The sequence below is a fragment of the Solanum pennellii genome, chromosome 11, assembly GCF_001406875.1.
Source record: "Solanum pennellii chromosome 11, SPENNV200".
NCBI lineage: Eukaryota > Viridiplantae > Streptophyta > Magnoliopsida > Solanales > Solanaceae > Solanum > Solanum pennellii.
Genome location: NC_028647.1, coordinates 3,550,719 through 3,572,715, shown reverse-complemented (window position 1 = coordinate 3,572,715; position 21,997 = coordinate 3,550,719). Strand labels below are relative to the sequence as shown.

The following is a 21,997-nucleotide window of genomic DNA, read 5'->3' as shown; positions in this document are numbered from 1 at the left end:
AGTCCTAAAGAATAATTACTTTGTTAATGAACAAATATAGTTTTTATTAACACGTTCAATACCTAATTACGACTTAAAAACAAACTCAAATTCTAAATTTGAAATTTAATATATATATATATTATGAACAAAATCTACTAAATTTTCAAAATATTGTCCTTATAATGTTTCCCTTTTTTTTGGGAATTTTAAATTTTTTTTTATAGTTTTTGAACATATTTTATATACAATACTATATAATGTTATACTTTAGAGAAAATATACTATTATACACTTCATATAATAGTACGAAGTGTGTATTATATATACATACATACATACATACATACATATATATATATATATATATATATATACGCGCACGCGTGATTGTATCCAAAATTAAATTTTGAACATAATTTTTCCTCTTTATCTTTTATAACATTATAAGTCTTGCCTTTCAAAAAGATTGAAAGATTAATGTTATAACTAAAATTAGAAAATTACCAAACACAAAAAACTATAGAGTATAAATTATTCTAGACACTAATTAAATATTAGCAATTCCAGAAATTCTCATCTATCAAGAAATGAAAGATAATTAGGTGTGAAATATTACATATATAGTTCAGAACTTTACATGAAATATTATTTAAATAAAAATTATAATAGTAATATATAATTCTAACCAAAAGCAATAAATACATTCAAACTTATTTCAATAAATTATGACGTATTGAGTAATGAGACAACGTTGATGACACAACATTAGAATTAAATTCATCGAAATATGTTCATCAAATCACAAACAAAGATAAAGTAACATTAATGCAATTACATACTATCCCAAAAAATAAAAAAAATAAATAGATACAAACAACTTCTATGACTAAATAATAAAAAATTATCGTTTATTGAACAAAATGATAAGTATATTATATATATATTAAGGTAAAATTATTACAAACGGAGTCAAAGTACTAAAATTTTTCATGTCATTTCATTTAATTATAAAATCACATAGATTATTAAGCAATAGTTTAATGAGGAATTTCTTAATTAATTTCAAACTTTTTTTATATTTAAATATTTGAAGATGAAAACAGGGAGACCATAAAAAAGAAATATATCTCAATATTTGACGATGTCAAAGTTACATTTAATATGGTGAACCCTACTAATTTGTTGTCACTTTTAATTTTTTATACATCTTTTATATTTTCCCCTTTTGGACCACATTAAAAAAAATGGACGAAATTAAAGATAAAGCCAAGAAATTCAAACAACTTCATGGTGGAATTCGGAGTACGAGGGTCAAAATACATTATTAAATTTAGAATTTTTCAAAGATTAAATTTATATATTTAAGAATTATATTAAAAATAATGTAAATATGTAACTGTCTATATGTTATGATCTAGATGTAAACTATCAAGGTATTGTTTACTTTAATTCTATCGCGATCTAAGTCACTTCAAGCCTTATGGGCCTTACAAATTTGTCCCTTTGGGCTTTAACGTAAAAGTCGCCTCAATAATGAAAGGGATAATTATACAGAATAACAAACTAATAATTTAAAATAAATGGAATAACTACTGTTTGATTTAATTGTCCCCCGTAGCAAACGTTTGTTAGTCGCCACTCTCTCATTCTCGCTTGCCACTCTCCCTCTGCTCGCCTCTCTCGCTTTATAGAACAGAAGTCTATAAATTGTGTTTTTATTTTGTATAAAGCGAGAGAAAATTGTATATACACATGCAAAAACATATATCTTCTTCCTATACACTTAATTATACAATATACAAACACTTTACTTCGATTCAACTGTATACAAATACAAATTTATACAATATTGCAGCGAAATAGCCAGCGAATTATACAATTACAGCGAAATAGGTCAACGAATCATACAATTATATATGTTTGCTATGTAGAGCAATTATGCAAACTTTATTATAGCATAAAAATATATTTTTTTTTTGTTTGATATATGTAAAAGTTGCGCGCCCATAGTAAAATTCTTTTAACTTACCCCTTGTTTAGCCCATGTCTTTCTCCTCTCATAACGAACCTTCTTTGGTGTTCAAGTGCCACCATGCTAGCATCTATCCTTCACTTGTAACAATCATCAACCTATCTATTTAAAGAAATATTATTTTATCAAATACGTTTGTAATTAAATTCTAAACTATTACAAGCTAGTTATTTCCATTTGGAAATAAATAAGAAATAGAAGCTAAGGTGCAATGAAAATTCTCAATTGTATGGTACCTTTCGAAAAATTTAATTAGCACTTATATGATGTAACGTAAAGTGAAAATACTATATTGTGCATGTTAAGGGTCATTTCAGAATTGACTTAGTTTAAATTTGTACCAGCAAGTTTCAATTTGATGACTTGTCGACTTTACGTTTAAGGTTTAAACTTGAGACTTCTGATTAAAGAAGAATGGACATTTATTACACCGTAACCTTTTGTCGGTCCTCATGTCGATTTTTCAAATCAAGTAGATGAATATTTTTATCTTGGAGTTTTAATTCAATTAACAAATATAAGTTGGTGATTTAACAAGTCAGGGTAGATTAAATGGAACTTTCAAGGAACATTCGTACTGTATTATTTTATTTTATTTTTGGTTTAACATATTGTTCACATTACAATTTGCTAATTATAATTATTTATTTGGCAGTACATCATAGTTTCTATGACGGTCCAAGTTGGTATTTATTAGAACGAAAGTAGTCAAAATTAATAAAAGTAAACCATAATAACAAAAGTACTATGATATATATGTATGAATTGAAATACATATTTTCGGGTAGCTTAAAAATTATAATTCAGAAGTAAAAACATTTTTTTTTTTATCGAAAGGCTCCTCATTCTATTAAAATACAGTAAACATCAAATACTGAATTGTTGGTTTTTTATTTTTTTATTTTTAAAAAAGTACTTCGTGAAAATAGAAATGAAAGATAGCAAGATCCATATTTAAAACTCTTGCATGTTTTCTTAGTCGAGCTTTTTGGACGAGATTTGTCTAGTATAATTTATTTTTTTTGTATGTTTTACAGATTATTAAGCTAGAGGAGCATACTAAAGCAGTGACTTTTCATTCAGGGGGTTCGAAAAATAGAAGTATAAACGTGTAAATAAGTCAATAATTTTTTTTTCAAGGAATGCGACCCTTGAATTCTTTTAGATTTGAAATCACATTTTTAGCATGTTTTGTACATATAAAAAACGGAATTGAAACCAAAAAAAACTTTAAAACTAAAAAAGTGTAAAATAAAACGCTAGCCAAGGGATTTAAACCCTGGACGTCATGTGTAGTTGCAAGGGAACATGCCACTATGCTATCTCGCTTTCCTTGTAATTGAGAGAGTTCAAAATATATATATATATATATATATATATATTCACATAAATACAAAAAACTTACTTTATATATATCGTGTTTTTTTTATCAAAGGGGTTCAAATGAACCTCTGACTCACATTTGGGTCCACCCCTGCAAAGAATAGCTACTGCGGATTAGCTAATAGGATTAATGGGCTTAGGTCCAAGTGAGTGACCCATATCAAGATATTGCCAAGTTTGTTATCTCTTTTTGGGCCTAAAACACTCTTTTTTTTATTGGACTAACCCAAAATAGTTTCTCTTTTTTATATGGGCAAACTACATAAATTTCATTAGTTTAGATTCTAATTATTTAGATTTTCAATAGTTTTAAATATTACTATCTCTACTATATTTTATACTTAGGATACATGAGTTTGAATCCGTGAGATACATGTATCTGCAAATTTTTAAATTGAGATACATATTTTATTTGTTTAAATTAATTGATTGTAACCAATTTTCTTAATATAAGGCGGAAATCAAGGAGTGTATCTATTTTTATTTTATTTTATTTTATTACCATTTGAAATAATAAATTCGTTAATATTATTTATAAAAGACAAAAACATGTATATCTTGGTCATGCAATTTGATTAGTTCCCTTTTATTACTCTTAAAATAATAAAATTCATTTAATTTGATGTATCTATTATCAACATATGATGTATCCAACAAACAATTTAATTTGTGTTTGTTATATGTATCTAATTTCATGTATCATAGAAGTATCTAATATTAATTTTGTGTATTTGTTATATGTATCTACTATTAATTTCATGTATCTATTTATATGAGATAATATTAATTCCATATATCTATTATATGATCTAATTTTAATTTTATATATCTTTTATATGTATTCATTTTATTAATTTGATGTATCAAGTATTAATTCCATACATTATATTTAAAAGCATGTATCTCGAATACATACTAAACACATATATAATTATGCGTATCTAAATATGAAATGTAATTGAGACACACGAATTTTTTAGGAACAAATTATGATTGTGGAGTATTTGTCTTATCATTAATCCAATAAAAAAATTTAAAAAAAAAATCAAAATTCAAAGGATCTGAATTTTTTTCCATAGATACGTATAATCTTAACTCAGATACATGAATTCTTAACCAGATACATGTACACCTGATGTGTATCCAACATTAAAGGACAAGGAATTTAGATTTAAGATAATTATTTAATTCCTTATTTAAGAAATTTGTGTATCTAATAAAATCTTTTAAAATGTATGATATAAATATTAAAAATGATAGTAAATATAATTATTTTAAACTAGAGATAAATATAGTATATATGATAGTGATGTCTGTGTTGTTACGTAGTTTATCCTTTTTATATTTCTGTTGAAGCTTGGCATATTTGCCTTTTTCCTTTTAGGATTTTACTAGTACATTCAAATAACCATATGTTTTATTAACTCATGGTACTATATATTACATTCAAATAACCACATATTCTTTTTACTCATCAAAATAATGTTATACTTGTAATTATTTTAAATTCATGATTCAAGTTCATGACATATATTATCTGCTTTGACTCAACATAACTCATAAATTTATTTCTTGTGTATGCGGTATGTGTTTATTGACCCCAAAAGCGTACATTCGTGCTATGTACACTTATTTATGCCTTATAAAACTCTTTACTGTCTTCTCCGATTTCATTGAAAAACTCATCAAAGATATCATATGCACCCCAACCTTTTAGAAGCTTGTCGGTCTGACTCACCCTCATTCGTCATCGATTTATCCTCATGGACTTAACGTCTTCATTGAAATCCACTCAAATTTCGACACCATATCTGTCACGATCCAAAATGACACTATCAACCAAAAAAGGAGCGTGTGGATATGAAAGGTTAATGAATCAAAAAAACAGACATTGAGATGTCACATCATGTTATGTCACAATTATAATTAGCAAAATTTGTAAGAGTGAGATCAAATATGGATTCCGACATGATCCAAGAACAAAGCACAAAAAGAAAAAAAAAATTGAACCACAACATGTGCTACCTTTTATTTATGTCTAGTGCCTATCTTTTGAATATATGTCAACTCTTTTGTCTTCTATCTATGTCTCTATTTCTAACATTATAAATTTGATGTGAGGTAAAATTATAACTTTTTTTTATCATGCTGCTTCACTATATTGTTAATTTCTAAATAATATATACCAGCTAAGTACTCTGTCTGTCTTAATTCAATTGTTCTGTTCTAATTGGATATTAAGTTTAAAAAAGTTATTTATTTTTGAATTTTATGACTTTAAATGTTTTATATGGAATATTAAAATTAAAGAATTGACAATAAAAAAAAGATGTATTTTTTTAAACGATAGATTACGTATTAGAACTGGTGTGATGCCCGATCAACTTTTGTTAAGTGCCATCTACTTTAGGAATGGGTTGAATAGACTGAGCTATGACCGTTAGCGAAAGATTCAATTTCAACATTTGATGCTTCCGATTCAATGAGTGGAATACTTAGAGCGAGTAGTAAAAAGAAAGAAGTCTTGAAGCCCTCTTTGTTTGACTATATTTTCATATTCAATTTAGTAGTACTATTAGCATCGAAATAGTAAACGGTGATCGTAAAAGTGTATACACTTACCCCTAATTTTTGTTTAAAAAAGAAAATAAACTATTAGGTGTTCAATATTTAAATTGATTAATTTAAATTCATGGAGAATAAATCCACTAAGGAGGGTTAACATTTAATTCTCACATAACATATTTTTCATTTTCAGTACCCGACCTCTGATTTAGTTATTGTTTGACCTTAGATTTGAATATTTATCTTTCAATATCCGTTTATTCATGAAATTTGAATTTCAAATATTTACAACTTCTCACAAACAAAGTTAAAGTAGATTTTGGATTTTAGCGACTTTCACTCACAAACTTCAAGTTTCTTTCAAGTAAAATGCACGTTCTAACAGAATTTCAAATTTCAAAAATAACAACTTGAGAAATACAATTTACAAATTTTCAACTTCAAAAATTTATGACGAAATAGTGACATAGATAATCACCTAGACATTTTGGTTGATTTGGCATGCCTCTACCGGTAGGTAGAGTTGTCAAAAAGGGTCAGCCCAGCCCAATCCCGCCCAAGCCTCATGGGTCAAGAAATTTGATGGGCTAGGGTGGATTGACCCTTCATTTGAAAGAGCCTCGAAACGTTAAACCAACCCAACCATAGAAGTGCCCCGAGCTAGCCTGGGGCGGGTTAGCTCTTCTTTTTCTCTTATTTTTATTTTTTTCTTTTCAAACTTAAAATTCTATAACTTAAAAAAAAGAGAGAAGATTTTCAAATCAAAATGTGCCAAATAATGATGTTGTTTCAATATAACACTATCAAATACTCTAATGTGACTAGCATGTATCTAGGAACTAAATACACGAGATACATGTATTTGGTATGATGCATCCTAGATACTCGAGCGAGATAAGAGAGTGGCAAACAATATGGGAGGGGGCGAGGGCACGAGATTTGTTTATATATCCTAGATACATGTGAATCCACACGGATAGAGTGTATCTAGAACAAATTACACGTAATTTTAAGGACATGTATCCCAATATATATGTATCTCGACGCACCAAAATTTGGTAAAATTTATAATATATATTACAACAAATTGTGAACCTAAGTAATTAACTCATACAGTAGTAGAATTCTGTAAGTTACCATAAAATAAATTGTTTTAGCCCATAGATCGACCCCAACCTGACCAAGTCTCAGAAGCCAAAGACTTGTATGGATCAAACTTATAAGCCTTAATTTTAAATGTATTCGAAAATTCCTGTCCGAATCCTACTCTAATAACAAATTATGTTTGGGCTAACTCCATAGACTAAAAACATTTTGAAGGCTCTATCCACAGGGATGACAATTGGAGCAGGATGAGACAAGATAACTAGTGAAGTTTACTAAACATTCCAACCATAGTGTCAAAAACTAATTCATAATTTTTTTAAAATTTTTTTTTGGATGATTTTAAAGTAATTAAAGAGACAATTAATTTAGTGATCCTTTTTGTTTCCAAGACCAAATTATAATCCTCCTATCTTGTCAACTTATATTATGAATAAAAGTTGTGAAAAAAAAAAAAAAAAGGTGAAGGACATTAGTGGAGAAGCCAGGCTATAAAGCAACTCATGAAATCAATTTTTTTTCTCTTTTTATTTGTTGCTTTCCCATACAACATGCAGTCTCTTCTTTGTCCAAAAAAAATAATAAAGTAAATAAAACTAATCACAAAATGTATTTTGTTTCTATTTGCTAGTGGTTAACCAACTCAGGACCCATATATTCGACAAAAAGTTCACTCTGATGTGTTATTTATAAATAAAATTTATTTAAATCTTGTACATCATCAATAATATGACGTATTTTTATATTATTCAGGATATGACTCTAGATAAGAACGATTAAAGATTACGTATTAGGATAGACGACTAGTAGGGGTGAAAGGGTATCTTGTCGTCGTGCCTAGGCTTAGGCATGCGAATGCTTTTCGTGAATTATTAATCATATATTTATAGTTCTTGCCATATAGTTTGTAGATTTTATATATACATCGTCTTTTTTATTATTAACTATATGTCTTTTTTCATTGTTCTTCTCATTTTATTTGAATTTGATATATTTAAGTCGATAGTCTTTTGAAAATAACCTTTCTACATCCTCAAAGTTATGTATAAGATCTGCATATACTATACTTTTTCTAAACCCCACTTAGTGAGATTATACTAATTATGTTATCGTATTATATTATCTGAAATATATATAGTAAGAAATATGTAGTAGAGTAGCAGTTGAATAGTTGTAAAATATAATAATATTATATTTTAAGGACTTAATCATTAAAAGGTCCGGGGAATTTGGGTTGTTATGGCTGTACGGTATTTTTCTTTCTAAATAATAAAAATAAAAATAAAAATATAATTGATACCATTTATATAAGTGCGATCCAACTATAAAGGTAATTAATTTCATATGGAAAAGTTTGAAAAAAAGTCAAAACTATGAAAAGAAAAAAAAAAGAAATAATATTTCTTGATTTCATGCTATTTTTTTGGGCATTGTTAAATTGGAAAGACTTTTTTATTATTGTGGTATTCATATATAACACAATCATATTTCGAAGAAATTAAAATGTATATTCGTTGCTCATTATTATCAGACAATATATCAATTATTCATAAATTTTATGTGAGGAAAATAATTTCTATTTTCCATGTTTGGAAACTTCTTTTTGGTCTGCTTATTCTTATCATGAAGGTTCTGTATGAATTGGACGATCCTATTTGACTGAATATCTAGCGATAAACTTCATATTTATTCATTTCAATAAATTATTAAAACTCTATTTATCTCTGCGTGTCAATTCTATTTTGAAACAAGTTTATTTATGTGATATACACTTTAATTTCTTCCTATAAAGATATTCAATATTTTAATAAACGTATAAAAAATATTTTTTAATCTGTCATACTAAATATATTTTTTGACAAAGAATATTTATTAACTGACTATTCTTTATCATATATGGCTACACCAATGCCTCCAAGGTAAGTTGACTCATTATTTATCTACTATATGTTTAAATTTTGTGCATCGATAATATACATAATTTCTAAGGTAACACAATGTTTAATCCTAGTCACATCATAAAAAACATTTCACATCATGTATGAATGTTTTCCAATAAAAAGGCTATTATTACTCACCTTATAAGACTAGAAAAATTAGGATAATATTCCTTTGGACAAATTTTATAGGTTTTTGGACATTTGCATGATTTTAGCCTACACAAAAACAAGACAACAACTATTTCATTACAACCCTCACCAACAAAAAGAGATAATAAAGTAACATTATTAATATCCACTTCACAACAGTTCTTAGATTCCATTGCCCCCTTTTATGTTTTTTTTTTAAAATTAAAAAAAAAATTATTTTTTAAGTCTAAATTATTTTATAACAAATATTCCTTCAAAACTTCTCTATATAAACTACTACCATAGTCTAAACTAATTCGTTGAGCCATCGATCATTATTTTTTTTCTTATATAATTACCAATAATGATCACCTCATACCCCTCCGCCGCCACCACCGCCACCATCACCACCGTTGATTGTGAGAAACAAGTCCGTTCGTGGCGACTCCTCCGCTCCCTAGTGGAGTTACTCATCCCTAGTTGTTACTGTACGTTTGTTGAACCTACAGAACCCGTCCTAACTAAAAAGCCATCTTTCAACTATCATAGACCATCATTTACCTCGAATACAACGAATATTACGGGTACCATTTTTGGGTATCGTAAAGGAAAAGTCAATTTTTGTATCCAAACAAACCCTAATTCCTCTACCCCGCTTCTTCTACTTGAACTCGCGGTTTCTACTTCAACCCTAGCACGTGAAATGCGTGGAGGGTTACTAAGAATCGCGCTTGAAAGTTCCAATAACGAGGGTGGAAGTGGAAATAATGAAAATTCTTCCCTTCTGTCCATGCCTGTATGGACGATGTATTGTAATGGGAAAAAAGTAGGGTTCGCGGTTAAGAAAAAACCTACAAAATCCGATGTACAAGTGTTGAATCAAATGGAAAGTGTAGTTGTTGGTGCTGGCACTATTCATGGTAAAGAAATTAATCGCGATGATGATATAATGTACCTAAGAGGAAAATTCGAAAGGGTTCATGGATCTTCAGACTCAGAGTCATTTCACTTGATCGATCCTGAAGGAAGTATGGGACAACAACAATTGAGCATTTTCTTTCTCCGCTCTCGTTCTAGCTAAGCCGATCATGATGTCTGAATCAACTTGAGCCACGTGCAATTTTTTGCTAATTTTTTTTTCCTCCTAGGTTATAGGTTTTATACTTTGGTGTTGCCATGCAACACCCCATGTGTTTTTTGAGCTGTGTTTTTTGGCATGGCTTTTTTTTTTAATATCCCTTATTATAGGGATATTTAATTTGTCATGGGGTGTATGCAATTACCAAAGATGAATATTTGTAAAAATGTAATTAATGGAGGACCATTTTAGTTTATATATTTTTTCTATTTATTTCACTTCGTGATTAATTTTTTTTAATTGTTACATAAAATATATGTCATAATTAACTCAAAATTGGTGGAAATTCAAGATTCACACAGGTAATATAACTATATACATGGAACTGTTCATAATAAGTGAAATTAATTATTTGAAAATAAATTATATTTGATCGAATAAAATTCTTTTACATCGTTATTAATGTATACAACAAGTTAAATCCAAAAGCAAAAAAACAAATGTTGAATTCTTATTGGAATAGGTAAAGTTCATGCATGCAAACATATTGTCCCGATAAATTTTGGATTTTAGAAAAAATAGGCAAATATAAAGTCGTAATTTTAAATTATTTTATTCATAAAATAGTTAATTTTATTTTGAATAAATTAGTGATACATATTATATAATTTTAACATAACTATAAGATGAAAAAAATTACTTAAGACTATCGAGTTAGCTTGACCTACAATAACAAATACTCTAATGAATAATCTACTATAGCACACAGATCGATGAAGTTGATCTGATAGTGTAAAATTTTTTTGATATTTTAATTTTTATATATCCAAGATGTCATTAATTTGTGATTATCATAAAAGAATAAAATCTGATCATGCTGCAATTAATTGGTACATATTTGACATGGCAAAAATATGATCAACTACCAAATTATCCTAAGATCCTTTTCATATCTACAGATCATAAATATTATTAATTAGTGATAGCTAATTAACTTATATATAGTTCCAATAGTAGAAATTATATATGATAAACAAAAAAGAATATAGACATGTTATGAGAACAAAATGAAGAATAAAGATCAATGTTTGGATGGCTGAATATTTGAAACAATTAATTTAACTAATCTTGGAGAATTAATACATCTCATATGCATGGATAATGTGTCATTTATGACACAATACAATAAATAAAATATTTAGCGTAGTAATAATTATAAGTGTGTTTATAATCAATAGTAATATTTTATATAAATATTGGTAAAGGATTTAGCGATTCGGAACAATAACATTAGTCGAACTGCCGTTAAATATTTTTGAGGCAATATAAAGAAAAGAATATTATCACTAAGTATCTTTTTCGTGTAGTTATACAAGGCTGTTCAAGAGAAAAATGACAGATTTGTAGGTTCATAAGCTTTTGAATAAGGGGTACAAGCGACATTTTAATTAGACGAATCCTAAATCAAAAAGCAAGAGTAAACGGAAGAATTTTATAGATTATAACACAAGTTCACATGATACACACCACGTATTTTTTGAACTCGATGATAGCGTAGCACAAGGAAAAATTTCATGCAATTGTCCGTTTTGGGCTTAGGTCGTGACAATCTGACAAAAAATGAAATGAAAATAGTTTTACATTATTTTTATTTGAATTACTAATTTTATTTAATTATTAATAATTATGAAGTTTATATATTTTAAGTGATCTGATAATGTAAATATTTTTTAACTCGGAGAAATAAGAGAGTGAAAAGATGTAATATAATGTTGGGATCGATAGTGCTTCTCTGATTTGTTTTTTGTATTTTTATTTTTATGAGCTGTTTTGATTCCTTTTGTCGTTAAAATTAAAGAAAAAAAAAAGAGTAAAAAGTTAGATTTGTCATATAGGAATAGGGATGCATATGCTCAAACAAATTCAATTCATTTTGGTCAATAATTTCCTCTTTTTTTCATTGTTTAATTTGCTTTTTCCCTTTCCATTAATTAAATCTTTTAATACTATTATATATTAATTGGTTAATAGACATAACACGTACGATCTTTTCTCTAATTATTTAGTTGAATAAAAGAATATTAGTATATAATTGGGAGAATAAAATTGAGGCTACAAATTAAAGAAGGAAAAGTTAGTTGAAAAGATCAAGATATTGTATTATAGTTCTATTGGTAAAATATTTAGAATATATTTTGTTTTAAATATTTAAGTTGGTCCCTTATCTTTTGTCCAAAATTATCTTAGAATGATAAAATTACTCTAACAAAAGTTATTTTATATTTATAATTAAGCACACAATAAACTCTGGATAATGAATTCACCTTTTTATTATTTTCTACTTAAAAATAACAGGCTTTTAATTCTCCACATGCTAAATTTAAACTCGTGATGTATGTTATCTTACATTCTAACTCATTTAGCTAGCACGTCATGTGTTACGTTCTTATATTTTAATAAAATTCTTTGTGGCAAACTAAGACAAATTTGTTGAGTAGTGCAAATATATACTTGCTAACAATTTTTAGAAAACATGTATGATGTAACAGAACTAACTTGCACACACCTCGACTGATCCCAATTGTTGTAGACTTGTAGCTTTTATACATAATGTGAAGTCGTCTAGGTGCATGTAACACATGAAAAACTTAAAAAAGTGAACAATATATTTCTCATCTTTTTGGCAAATGAATACAAACAACATATATAGTCCCACAAGTAGATTCTGAATGTTAAAAAAACTCACGATATCTTTTCTTATATATATATTTGGCGAATCAATGAACATTCTTATCGAGTTTTACACTATATCCTATCGCGACCTTCATATTTGTAAAAATAGTTGGAGGTGAATGTAGACTATATCTCGCGAAGAATAGTCGTTTCTCCATTCCATCATTCATACTGCAGAATTCAAAAGACTTCTTTGGTTCTTCTAATGCATAAAGCTCAAAATGCATGCCAATTCAAGCAACAATACAACTCTAGATATCATATTCCTTGATGAAGTACCTGCATACACACATACCTTTTCAAAATCCTAAATTTGTGTTTATAAATCCATTTAAGACGTATAAATAATTTATCCAGAATCCAACAAGCCGCGTTTTGTAGCATCTCTAGAACTCATAAACGCAAAATCCTAGCTCTGCCTCTATGCTTAACTTACACATTGAGAAGTAGATGTTTTCGATTAGGCTGAGCCGTTGAGGCAAGTAAAGTTAGTTTTATACCTGGTTGCAGCTGAAGATAATTGTTCCGAATACTCCACTCGAAATCCCAGTGCTTTTTTTCACACTTTAGTGTCCAGTAAGACCATCCAAAAGAGGCTGCATTGTATATATCTAACTGAACTCTTCCGAAATCCTGATAATCTGCTAACGAGCCATTAGTCACGTTCCATTCGTTCACCCATTCACCTGAAATCGTTTTACATTCATGTCAAGATATCACAGTTCCGAAATGTGGCATTTGAAAACTGGATATATTACCAACAAACACCAATGGTCCGTTGGCGCTATTCAAAGCCTGTATTTGAGATTGTCTGTTTTTGTATAGAAATTGAATGTTCTCCGACGAGGTCAGTTTATCAAAGTATCTGTCAAAGAGATTGTAGTAGTGCAAATCAACAACTGTGTTTGATGAGCCTATGTTAGCTTGATAAAGTTCAAATGGATCTGCGTTTCCGATTCTTTGGCAAAATATCACGTAAGCTGTTGAAGAATATTTTCGAACAATTTGATATCCTTGTTTATAAAAAGGCACCAGAATATCCAGTGAGACATCTGCAGCAGATGGCTCGTTAAGAAGCTCGATTCCCAGCAAGGCAGGATGCACGGCATACCTATGTTATGAATGCAAATGAGATGAGGATACTTAGATAGATGTGCGAGCACACTACGAGAGATATGAAGATATATGAGGCGAGGTGGGAATAGCCTCAGTGGTGGACAAGATATATGACTAAAGCTCAGGGCAAAGCACGGTTGATAGATTCGTGAAGAATTCGTTAAAATCAACCTGGAAGCTAAGAACTCTATAGCATCCAATGTTTGTGAGATGTGTTCTGGAGATGTCTGCCAGTTTACTGTGCCATCTCTACTGGCACTATGTTCCATCCCATTTTGGGAACCTGGGGCAGCGTGAAGGTCGATTATGCACTTTATGTTATAAGCTCTGCCAATAGAAAGAGATCAAATAACTGAAAGAAGGGAAAAATCGTAGAAGAGTGGCATGAAATAGAAGAAATCAAGACCTACTGCGCCCACGAGAATGCATTATCAAGAGATTCTAAGCTTCCACCAATAAAAGGAGCTGGAGGATTTGAATCGGAAGCTATCCACCAGCCAACAGGAATCCTAACAGTATTTATTCCGTGTCTGTACAAGAAATCGAAGTCATCTACAGTGATGAAACTATTCCTATGCTTCTGCAACATACAAAAACGGAAAGAAATACAATGAACTTGCATCTCACTTACATTCGATAAATAAGTGAACTAAAAGCAATAAACGTGATCAATTTACCTTAAGAACGTCTTTTGCCTTGTTATGCCCGTATCCATTAGCAAGCTGGTAATCCCCTTGCAACTTCGCCACAAACGTCATCTCAAATGTGGCTGGATTATCATCCCAACCTGGCGTCCCCGGAAAGTCTGCTGTGAGAACATTATCATTTGAGGCCTAAATGAATGAGGTAGAACACTATTACAGCAGTTCTAGTAGAACTCTTGATAGACATGAATGTCAGCACGACAACATACAAAAGCTGGTGCACAAGAATACATATTAGCTTAAGAAAAATAAAAAAACACTGAAATCACATTATTTTGACCATCCATAGGACTACACCTCTAACAACAATCATGTGTGCGAGTTGTCTACCTGAACGATCACCAACTATTTTTTAAAACACACCTCAACAATCCATTGTTCCCTTTTCCAACCTGAAATATAACCATCATTCAGTGTGTTTTGGGAACAATTGATAGTTGAAGTGTTGTTTTGATAGTCAGGTATGAAATTCGCACGCATGATAATTCAGGTATGAAACTCAAAAGACCGAGGTACTTTAGGTATGTTTTTGACCCTTCGCTCATGTATATATTGTATAAACCACGAAAAAGGCATAGAATTTTCTTATATCAGATATGCTTGATGTATCCCACAATAGAGACTGACAGAGAAATAAAGAAAAATGAAGATGTGTTGTCAAATGAAGTCTGTAGTTGCAAGAAGTGCTTCTGCCAAATGCAAAAGTAAAGGAAATGAGCAAGTACTTGTATATAAGTTCCACTTTTGAGTTTGATGTGAATTCTATTATTGAAGTTCCTTTCGAGATAGAATGTTTCTGAATCCGAGGGAGACTCTGCTGTTGCCGTCACACTATCTCCATCACCACTGCATGTTAGAAATTGCCCTTCAGAAGTTCGAAACTGAAATACTGACTCAGAAATCCTCCACAACTGTTAAAAAATAAGCAAATTAATCAGGTACTATTCTCAAAATCAACAATATCTAGCTTAAACTCTACTAAAAAGAATCTCTTTTCATCATATATGAACTTTAAAAGTATGAAGTTCCGTAATTGAGTTTTAGTGAACTTCAACGCGAGGTTCACTAGAAGCAACAATCTGTTGGACTGTTGATCTAGTCTCTGCCTGAGCCACAAAGGACTACTATCCCCAGACTCCACTTCTCGGATTACATTGGCTGAATTGTTATTGTTGTTGAAAAATACCAATTTCGCTTCTTGCAAATACATTCCATCCATTACAATATCGAAACTAATTGGGAATCAAATTTGAATAGGAACAAATTCATATAGGAGGTCAAATATATGAACCAGAGAGCTGACATAACGGAGCCACTATGAAGAAATTCTGGAAGTTACAAAGGAACTCATATAGGTTTGAGGGCGGGAATCGAACTCTATAAGATTGAATCTCCTGTTGTTGCACATTAGCTTAGTTGATAGATCGACGTAGCTTAGAATCCTACTTGTATAGATTTGATTGATTCTGAATTAAAGAACTTATAAATTTAGGTAACTACAACTTTAACACATAAAAAGGGATAGTATACAATAACATACAAAGTGTATTCCCACAAGTGCGGTCTAGAGAAGGTAGAGTCTATGTAGACCTTACCCCTACCTCGTAGAGATAGAGAGGCTATTGCCAATAGACCCTCGGCTTAAAATAAAGCATATCCAAGCATATATCAACAATACATGATACAATCAACCAATTAGAGAGAGACTAAAAGATAGCAACAAAGCAATTTGACAATGCATTTCACCTTAAATGTTTCCCATTCTAATGGATTATCTCTATCCACAGACACATTCATTCCTCCACCATTCTGTGCAGAAATATACTTTTGCAATGTCACAGATTTTAATTGCACCTGTGTTCCATCCTGCATTGCCAAAAAGCTCAAAACTTTTCAATCTAAACTAATAATTCAACAAGTTTCCGAAGGGCTGATTTCTCCGACAATCACTTAACGAATACTAGTTATTATCTCAGAAAGTCATAGACTCTTCAAACAATGAAAGTAACTTTACGAGATAATAACTATTAGTGTAGTGACCATACGAGAAATCAACTCGATTCTAAAACATAATAAAGAGAACCAATACATACAAGCATATCTCCATTGGGTATATCATCAAAAAGAGAAGGCTTTATCCACCCCTCCACAACTAACCATCCACCCAAGTTCACAGCTCTTACTCTTGCATTTCCATGTATCCCCTCCACTAAAATTACCCAAAAAAAAATCCACATTATCTAATGTAACAAAATACATTGTTAAGAATCTTGAATAAAGACAAAAACAAAGAAAAAAGACCAAACCTGAATGCCCAACAGAGAAGATAAGCCAACAACAGAGCAAGAAAGCAGAGACCCATTTGGAGAAAAGTAGTTCCATGGAGAAAACAACCAAAAAATCACATCATAGAAGCAAAATCATTGAACCCCAGAAAGTAAAAAAGCATTCTTGCAAAGAAAGAAGAGAAAAAAATGAGTAAAAAACACTCGAAACCCTTTAAAAATCCATTATTTTTCACTGGAAGAGAAGAATCTGAGTAATACCTTTCTTTTCACTCAATCAAAACCAAAAAAGAGAACTTTTTTTAAATTATAGATTTAACTGGTTCAGAAAATCTGTATTTAGATAAGGACAAAACCAACAGTTATTTAGTATAATAAAAATCACTGAAACAAATATACAGAGCAGACTAAAAGAACCAATCTTTTTTTGGCTACGAGTTAGTTTGAATGCATCTCGATTAAATTTGCTAGATACTAACATATAAGATTCGTATTAAGTGAGAATTGATCTTTTTAAGTTCATTAGTAAATAACAATTAAACAACACAAGTATGATTGCAAACATTTGAGTGTCCAAATCAAATGTCAAATTGATGTAAACATTCAAGTTGACAATCGATAATTTTAATTATATAAACTATAGTTGATGATCAAAGTAATTTACAAATTGTTTGTCTATGTTATGTATTAAAAGTTAGATTGATTGAAAGTTTGATCACTATATATAAATTGATCACTAAACTCTCAACATTAATCACATCAACATATTGTATACATTTTTTCCAACAGAAATGGCAGAGTGCGCTGTTACCTTTCTAGTACAATAACATGTTGTTACATGTAACAATTTTCAAGAAAAGGGATCATGACTATGGAAAAAATCAGATATTTGATTGTACGATAATTTTTTTGTGAAATTAGTTCTTAGGTCTAACTCATATCCCAAAAGCTAGTTCGAAGGGAGGAAGATTGTCCAAGCCTTATAAGGAGTCCACCCATCTCATTAACCACCGATATGGGACTTTTATTATTTTTTAACTCACGAATTTCATGTCATCATGTTTTTATGCCCGGTAAAAGGTGTTATTTTGCGATTCTATTTGGGCCTGAAAAAACTTGTTTGGGGCCCAAGTCCAGTAACCAAATGCATGGGCTTGAGTATACCCTCCCTAACCAAGTCATGTTAGTCCAATATCAAATATTAGTTCCTTTCTTCATACACTTTTAAAGATTTTTTTATTCGATATCTGGTATCTGTATTGAAGTCCAATATCAAAGGGTTTTTTTTTGTTCGATGTTCAATATGTACTTTGGGACTGATTAATTTAGATTCGCATCAAAAAGTCTCATTCTGATGTGTAAGGTGTTCTTCACTAAAGATAATTTTATATTCACGATTCGAAGTTAAGACATGTAATTAAGAATAGAGAAATACATACCACGCTACCATAAGCCAGAGGAGTTGATCTAATTGAGTGATAAATCTTGTAAAGTCATGAGAAGAGGAGAATAAAAATCACATTTTATTATTAATAATCATACGCTTTATTTTCTCTATAAACTAATTTGAAAAATCTCCATTAGTGAGCTAGTTGATAAATATTCCAAGACAACTTGTTTGAAAAATAATTAACTAGACCAGAGACAATTAACTAGATAATAATTTATCAAAATTTTAAAAAATTTAAAAATGAAGATACATTTCACCTCCTATCTCCTTTCTTTTTCACACTCTCTAGACAAAACATTGGTGATAATTTTCATTAAAAATTTTTGTTTTACACGAAATTTTAGATTTTAGTAATTCATCAAATTTATTTAATCAAAATTTGATGTGACATCATCTTGTCAAATTATTCACCGGAAGCTAGAATTTCAGCTTAATGAGTTATGTATTTTTGAACGATCGACCTTAAATGATAATTGGATTCCAAAAGTAAAATTTACTTAGTTTGCGTTAAATTCATATTTAGACTTCTATCTCGATCTCCGACCCTGATTACAACATGCACATACTATACAAGTCAAATTAATATTTCAAACTCATGTTCAACTTAATGATGTTGCAAAAATGAGAACACATAGAGACTATATATATATATATATATATATATATATACCAATGATTATGTCTCCTACTTAATAAAAAAAATCTAGTAAGAAGACAAATGCATTGTGATCATGAGATCATCAAACAAAAATGTTAAAGCAAGTAGAAAAAAATTGATCTAATAGCTCATTTAATACTGAGAAAATTACTTGAAAGCTCATTTCTAAATTCTATTTAGAATTATTAATGTTTGATTAAAATTCTTATACTGCAAATTGGAGACAAGTGGGAGACACACTTGTACATATCAAGCCAGGGGCGGACCTAGACCCGAACCTCCTCGGCAAAAAATCACGTTGTATATTTAAGGCATTTTAAAGAATTTTTATGTTTACATATTGATTTTGAACCTCCTGAATATAAAATTAGAGGTTAGGTTGATAGTTTAGGAATTCAAACCACTACTCTCTTTTTTTTATCGAATCCCTAAATGAAAATTGTGAATCCACCACGATATAAAACTAAACACAAACTATCAATCACTAATTGTATAGTTAGATAGTTTTCTTATGCATGCATGCATTTAATCATTTTTCTTCAATTTCTATTGAGACAATTAAACATTCATATGTCCTTCGGATGACTCAGCTCAATTGGTTTGTTGGATGGTCATCCACGTATATAAATTGGGATCGGTCCTCCAGCCTCTTCAATGTCTTTTGAGTCCGGTCTTATAGAACTTGTTTAATGCAGTTTACATCTCGTGTATGATATACATGTTATTCACATACTGTTTACTCAAATTGTAGAAATTGTGACAAAAATTATAACGATTACGGGTAATTCTAAAATTGCAAAATAATAAAAATCAAACATTTATGTTAACTAACATTACAACGAGATATCTAAAATAATTTTATAAATAGAACATAGCAAGGATTGAATATATGATAATCTATCTCTATTTACAAGTTAGAAAGGTTATTTCTAATTGACTCTCGATTGAAATAGAGAGTTATGCTAATTAAAATAAAGGATGTAAATACATTTAAATTTTTGTCATAACATACATTTATAAGTAAAAGGACATATAAACATCCAAGTGGTTCAATTAGAGTAGGGGCCAATAATTAGAAGTGACACTCTTATTCTCTTTAACTATTAATTTTAGAGAAATCACCTCAGATTAATTATTTTCGATTTTATTAGGTTAGAGACTGGGTGGATAGAGGCGAAATCAAAATTTAAAATTTATAAATTTAATTAGTTTTTAAAAATTAATTTGTAAAAAAAATTAATTTGTACTATTTAGTATCATTTGCTAGAGACATTTTGGAAGTCTCTTTAGAAGAACAATAATTAAAATTCTTAATGATAGTACGTAATTACTTAACGTAAGAAAGTCTTGGGGAATAATCATCCTTTAATTATCAAGATTTAATTGGCATCAAATCTCTTAAACTATGATTAATTTTGATACATTCAAAGTTTTGCCAGTTAAGCTTGTTTTATTTTTTTTAATCTTCAAATTGTTATTGTTTTTATTTAAAATATTCATTAATAGTTCAATGTGAGGTCCATTAAGGGACACATCTCGTACGTTGTTTGGTTTTGTTTAATATTAATTAAGAAGGTTTACTAAACCCCTAATTAATAGTAGTAACTAGTTTAGTTAGTCAATTTTTGTTGTTAAACACCTATTAATAACTAGTTAATTAATCTTGTTCTGTAACCAGCTAGGCACACAAGAGACAAAAAAAATGAGGTATTTTCCCTTTATCGCAAGGCAATTTTAGAATTTTAAGTCAGTGAATGAATTATAAAATTGAAAAATCATAACAAGTCGCTAAATGTATGGATGTAAATTTTCATGTATCACGAGTTTGGCTTAAATCTTAAATTATTCCCTAAAACTATTATTTTGGTAAGAAGATGATAATGCATGTTAAAACTATATATTATTAAGTCTTAAACTTAAATAAGAGATTATAATTATCGATCTCATAGATAATATTTGTAACGAATCTAAGTCACTATGATTTGTGAATGCTTGTTTTTATTAAAAATCTCAAAAAGGAAAGGAAAAGTTAAATGATCGTGAAGGATGAGATTATAAAAGAATAAGTTAACAGTTGAATGTTGTTTATATTCAATAAAATTGAAAAAAAAAATCATGATATCCTTAAATTATATCGAATAGATAATATCTTAACAGTTAAACCTAGTCTTACTACCCAAAGTTTTAGCTATATGAAATATACTCTTGCACATTTGCAACAATTAAGGACCGTTTGGTACACCTTGTGATATTAATTGAACAATTATCAAATCAAAGAGATAAATAATTTGAAAGATTATAAACTCCAATTTTTTTTTTATCAAAGTTCAATTATCATAATTATTAATTAAAAGATTGACTATTATTTTGGTTTATTCATTCATTTATTTATTTTTTTTTAAAATAACCAGCAATTATTTTCCTAATTATTATTACTTGTGAAAGGATTCTTCATCTCATATTCTAAATTGCAAGTCTATTAATTTGGTAATATAATCCAAACCAAAAAGTATGATTAGTCCACAGTCCACGGTCTAATTACTGACTAAGATATAGAGATACAAAATCTTTGAAATAAGCTTTAAATTAAACTCCTAATATTCCTCTTAATGTCTAATTTAATAATAATAATAATAATATATACACCAAATTTTTAATTAAGTAATTAATGTGTGGTCCTTCAATTATATAATAATCGATCCTTCTCCAAATCAATAGGAATTGGTGCTATAATTTTGTCCACACGTACAGAGTTAAATCATTTTAGTTTACTTTTAGATTCAATTAGTTTATTATCTATAAGGTAAATAATTAAACAAATTTACAATATATAGTTGT

The 21,997-nt window shown here is 29.3% G+C and overlaps 2 protein-coding genes across 2 annotated transcripts; one reads left to right on the top strand and one right to left on the bottom strand.

The window, feature by feature from the left end:
- Nucleotides 1–9,478: 9,478 nt before the first annotated feature.
- On the top strand, nucleotides 9,479–10,438 carry LOC107004229 (protein MIZU-KUSSEI 1-like). Its single transcript, XM_015202464.2, has one exon. It carries the CDS (start codon nucleotides 9,500–9,502, stop codon nucleotides 10,214–10,216), a length of 717 nt encoding a protein of 238 aa, XP_015057950.1. The 5' UTR covers nucleotides 9,479–9,499; the 3' UTR covers nucleotides 10,217–10,438.
- Nucleotides 10,439–12,861: 2,423 nt separating this feature from the next.
- Nucleotides 12,862–17,416, bottom strand: LOC107003019 (probable glucan 1,3-beta-glucosidase A). The gene is made up of 10 exons (XM_015201262.2): nucleotides 17,073–17,416; nucleotides 16,860–16,975; nucleotides 16,513–16,632; nucleotides 15,492–15,677; nucleotides 14,740–14,895; nucleotides 14,473–14,642; nucleotides 14,234–14,389; nucleotides 13,705–14,057; nucleotides 13,447–13,632; nucleotides 12,862–13,225 (listed from the first exon to the last, which is right to left on the bottom strand). Exons 1-10 carry the CDS (start codon nucleotides 17,146–17,148, stop codon nucleotides 13,149–13,151), a joined length of 1,596 nt encoding a protein of 531 aa, XP_015056748.1. The 5' UTR covers nucleotides 17,149–17,416; the 3' UTR covers nucleotides 12,862–13,148.
- Between the last annotated feature and the right edge of the window lie 4,581 nt (nucleotides 17,417–21,997).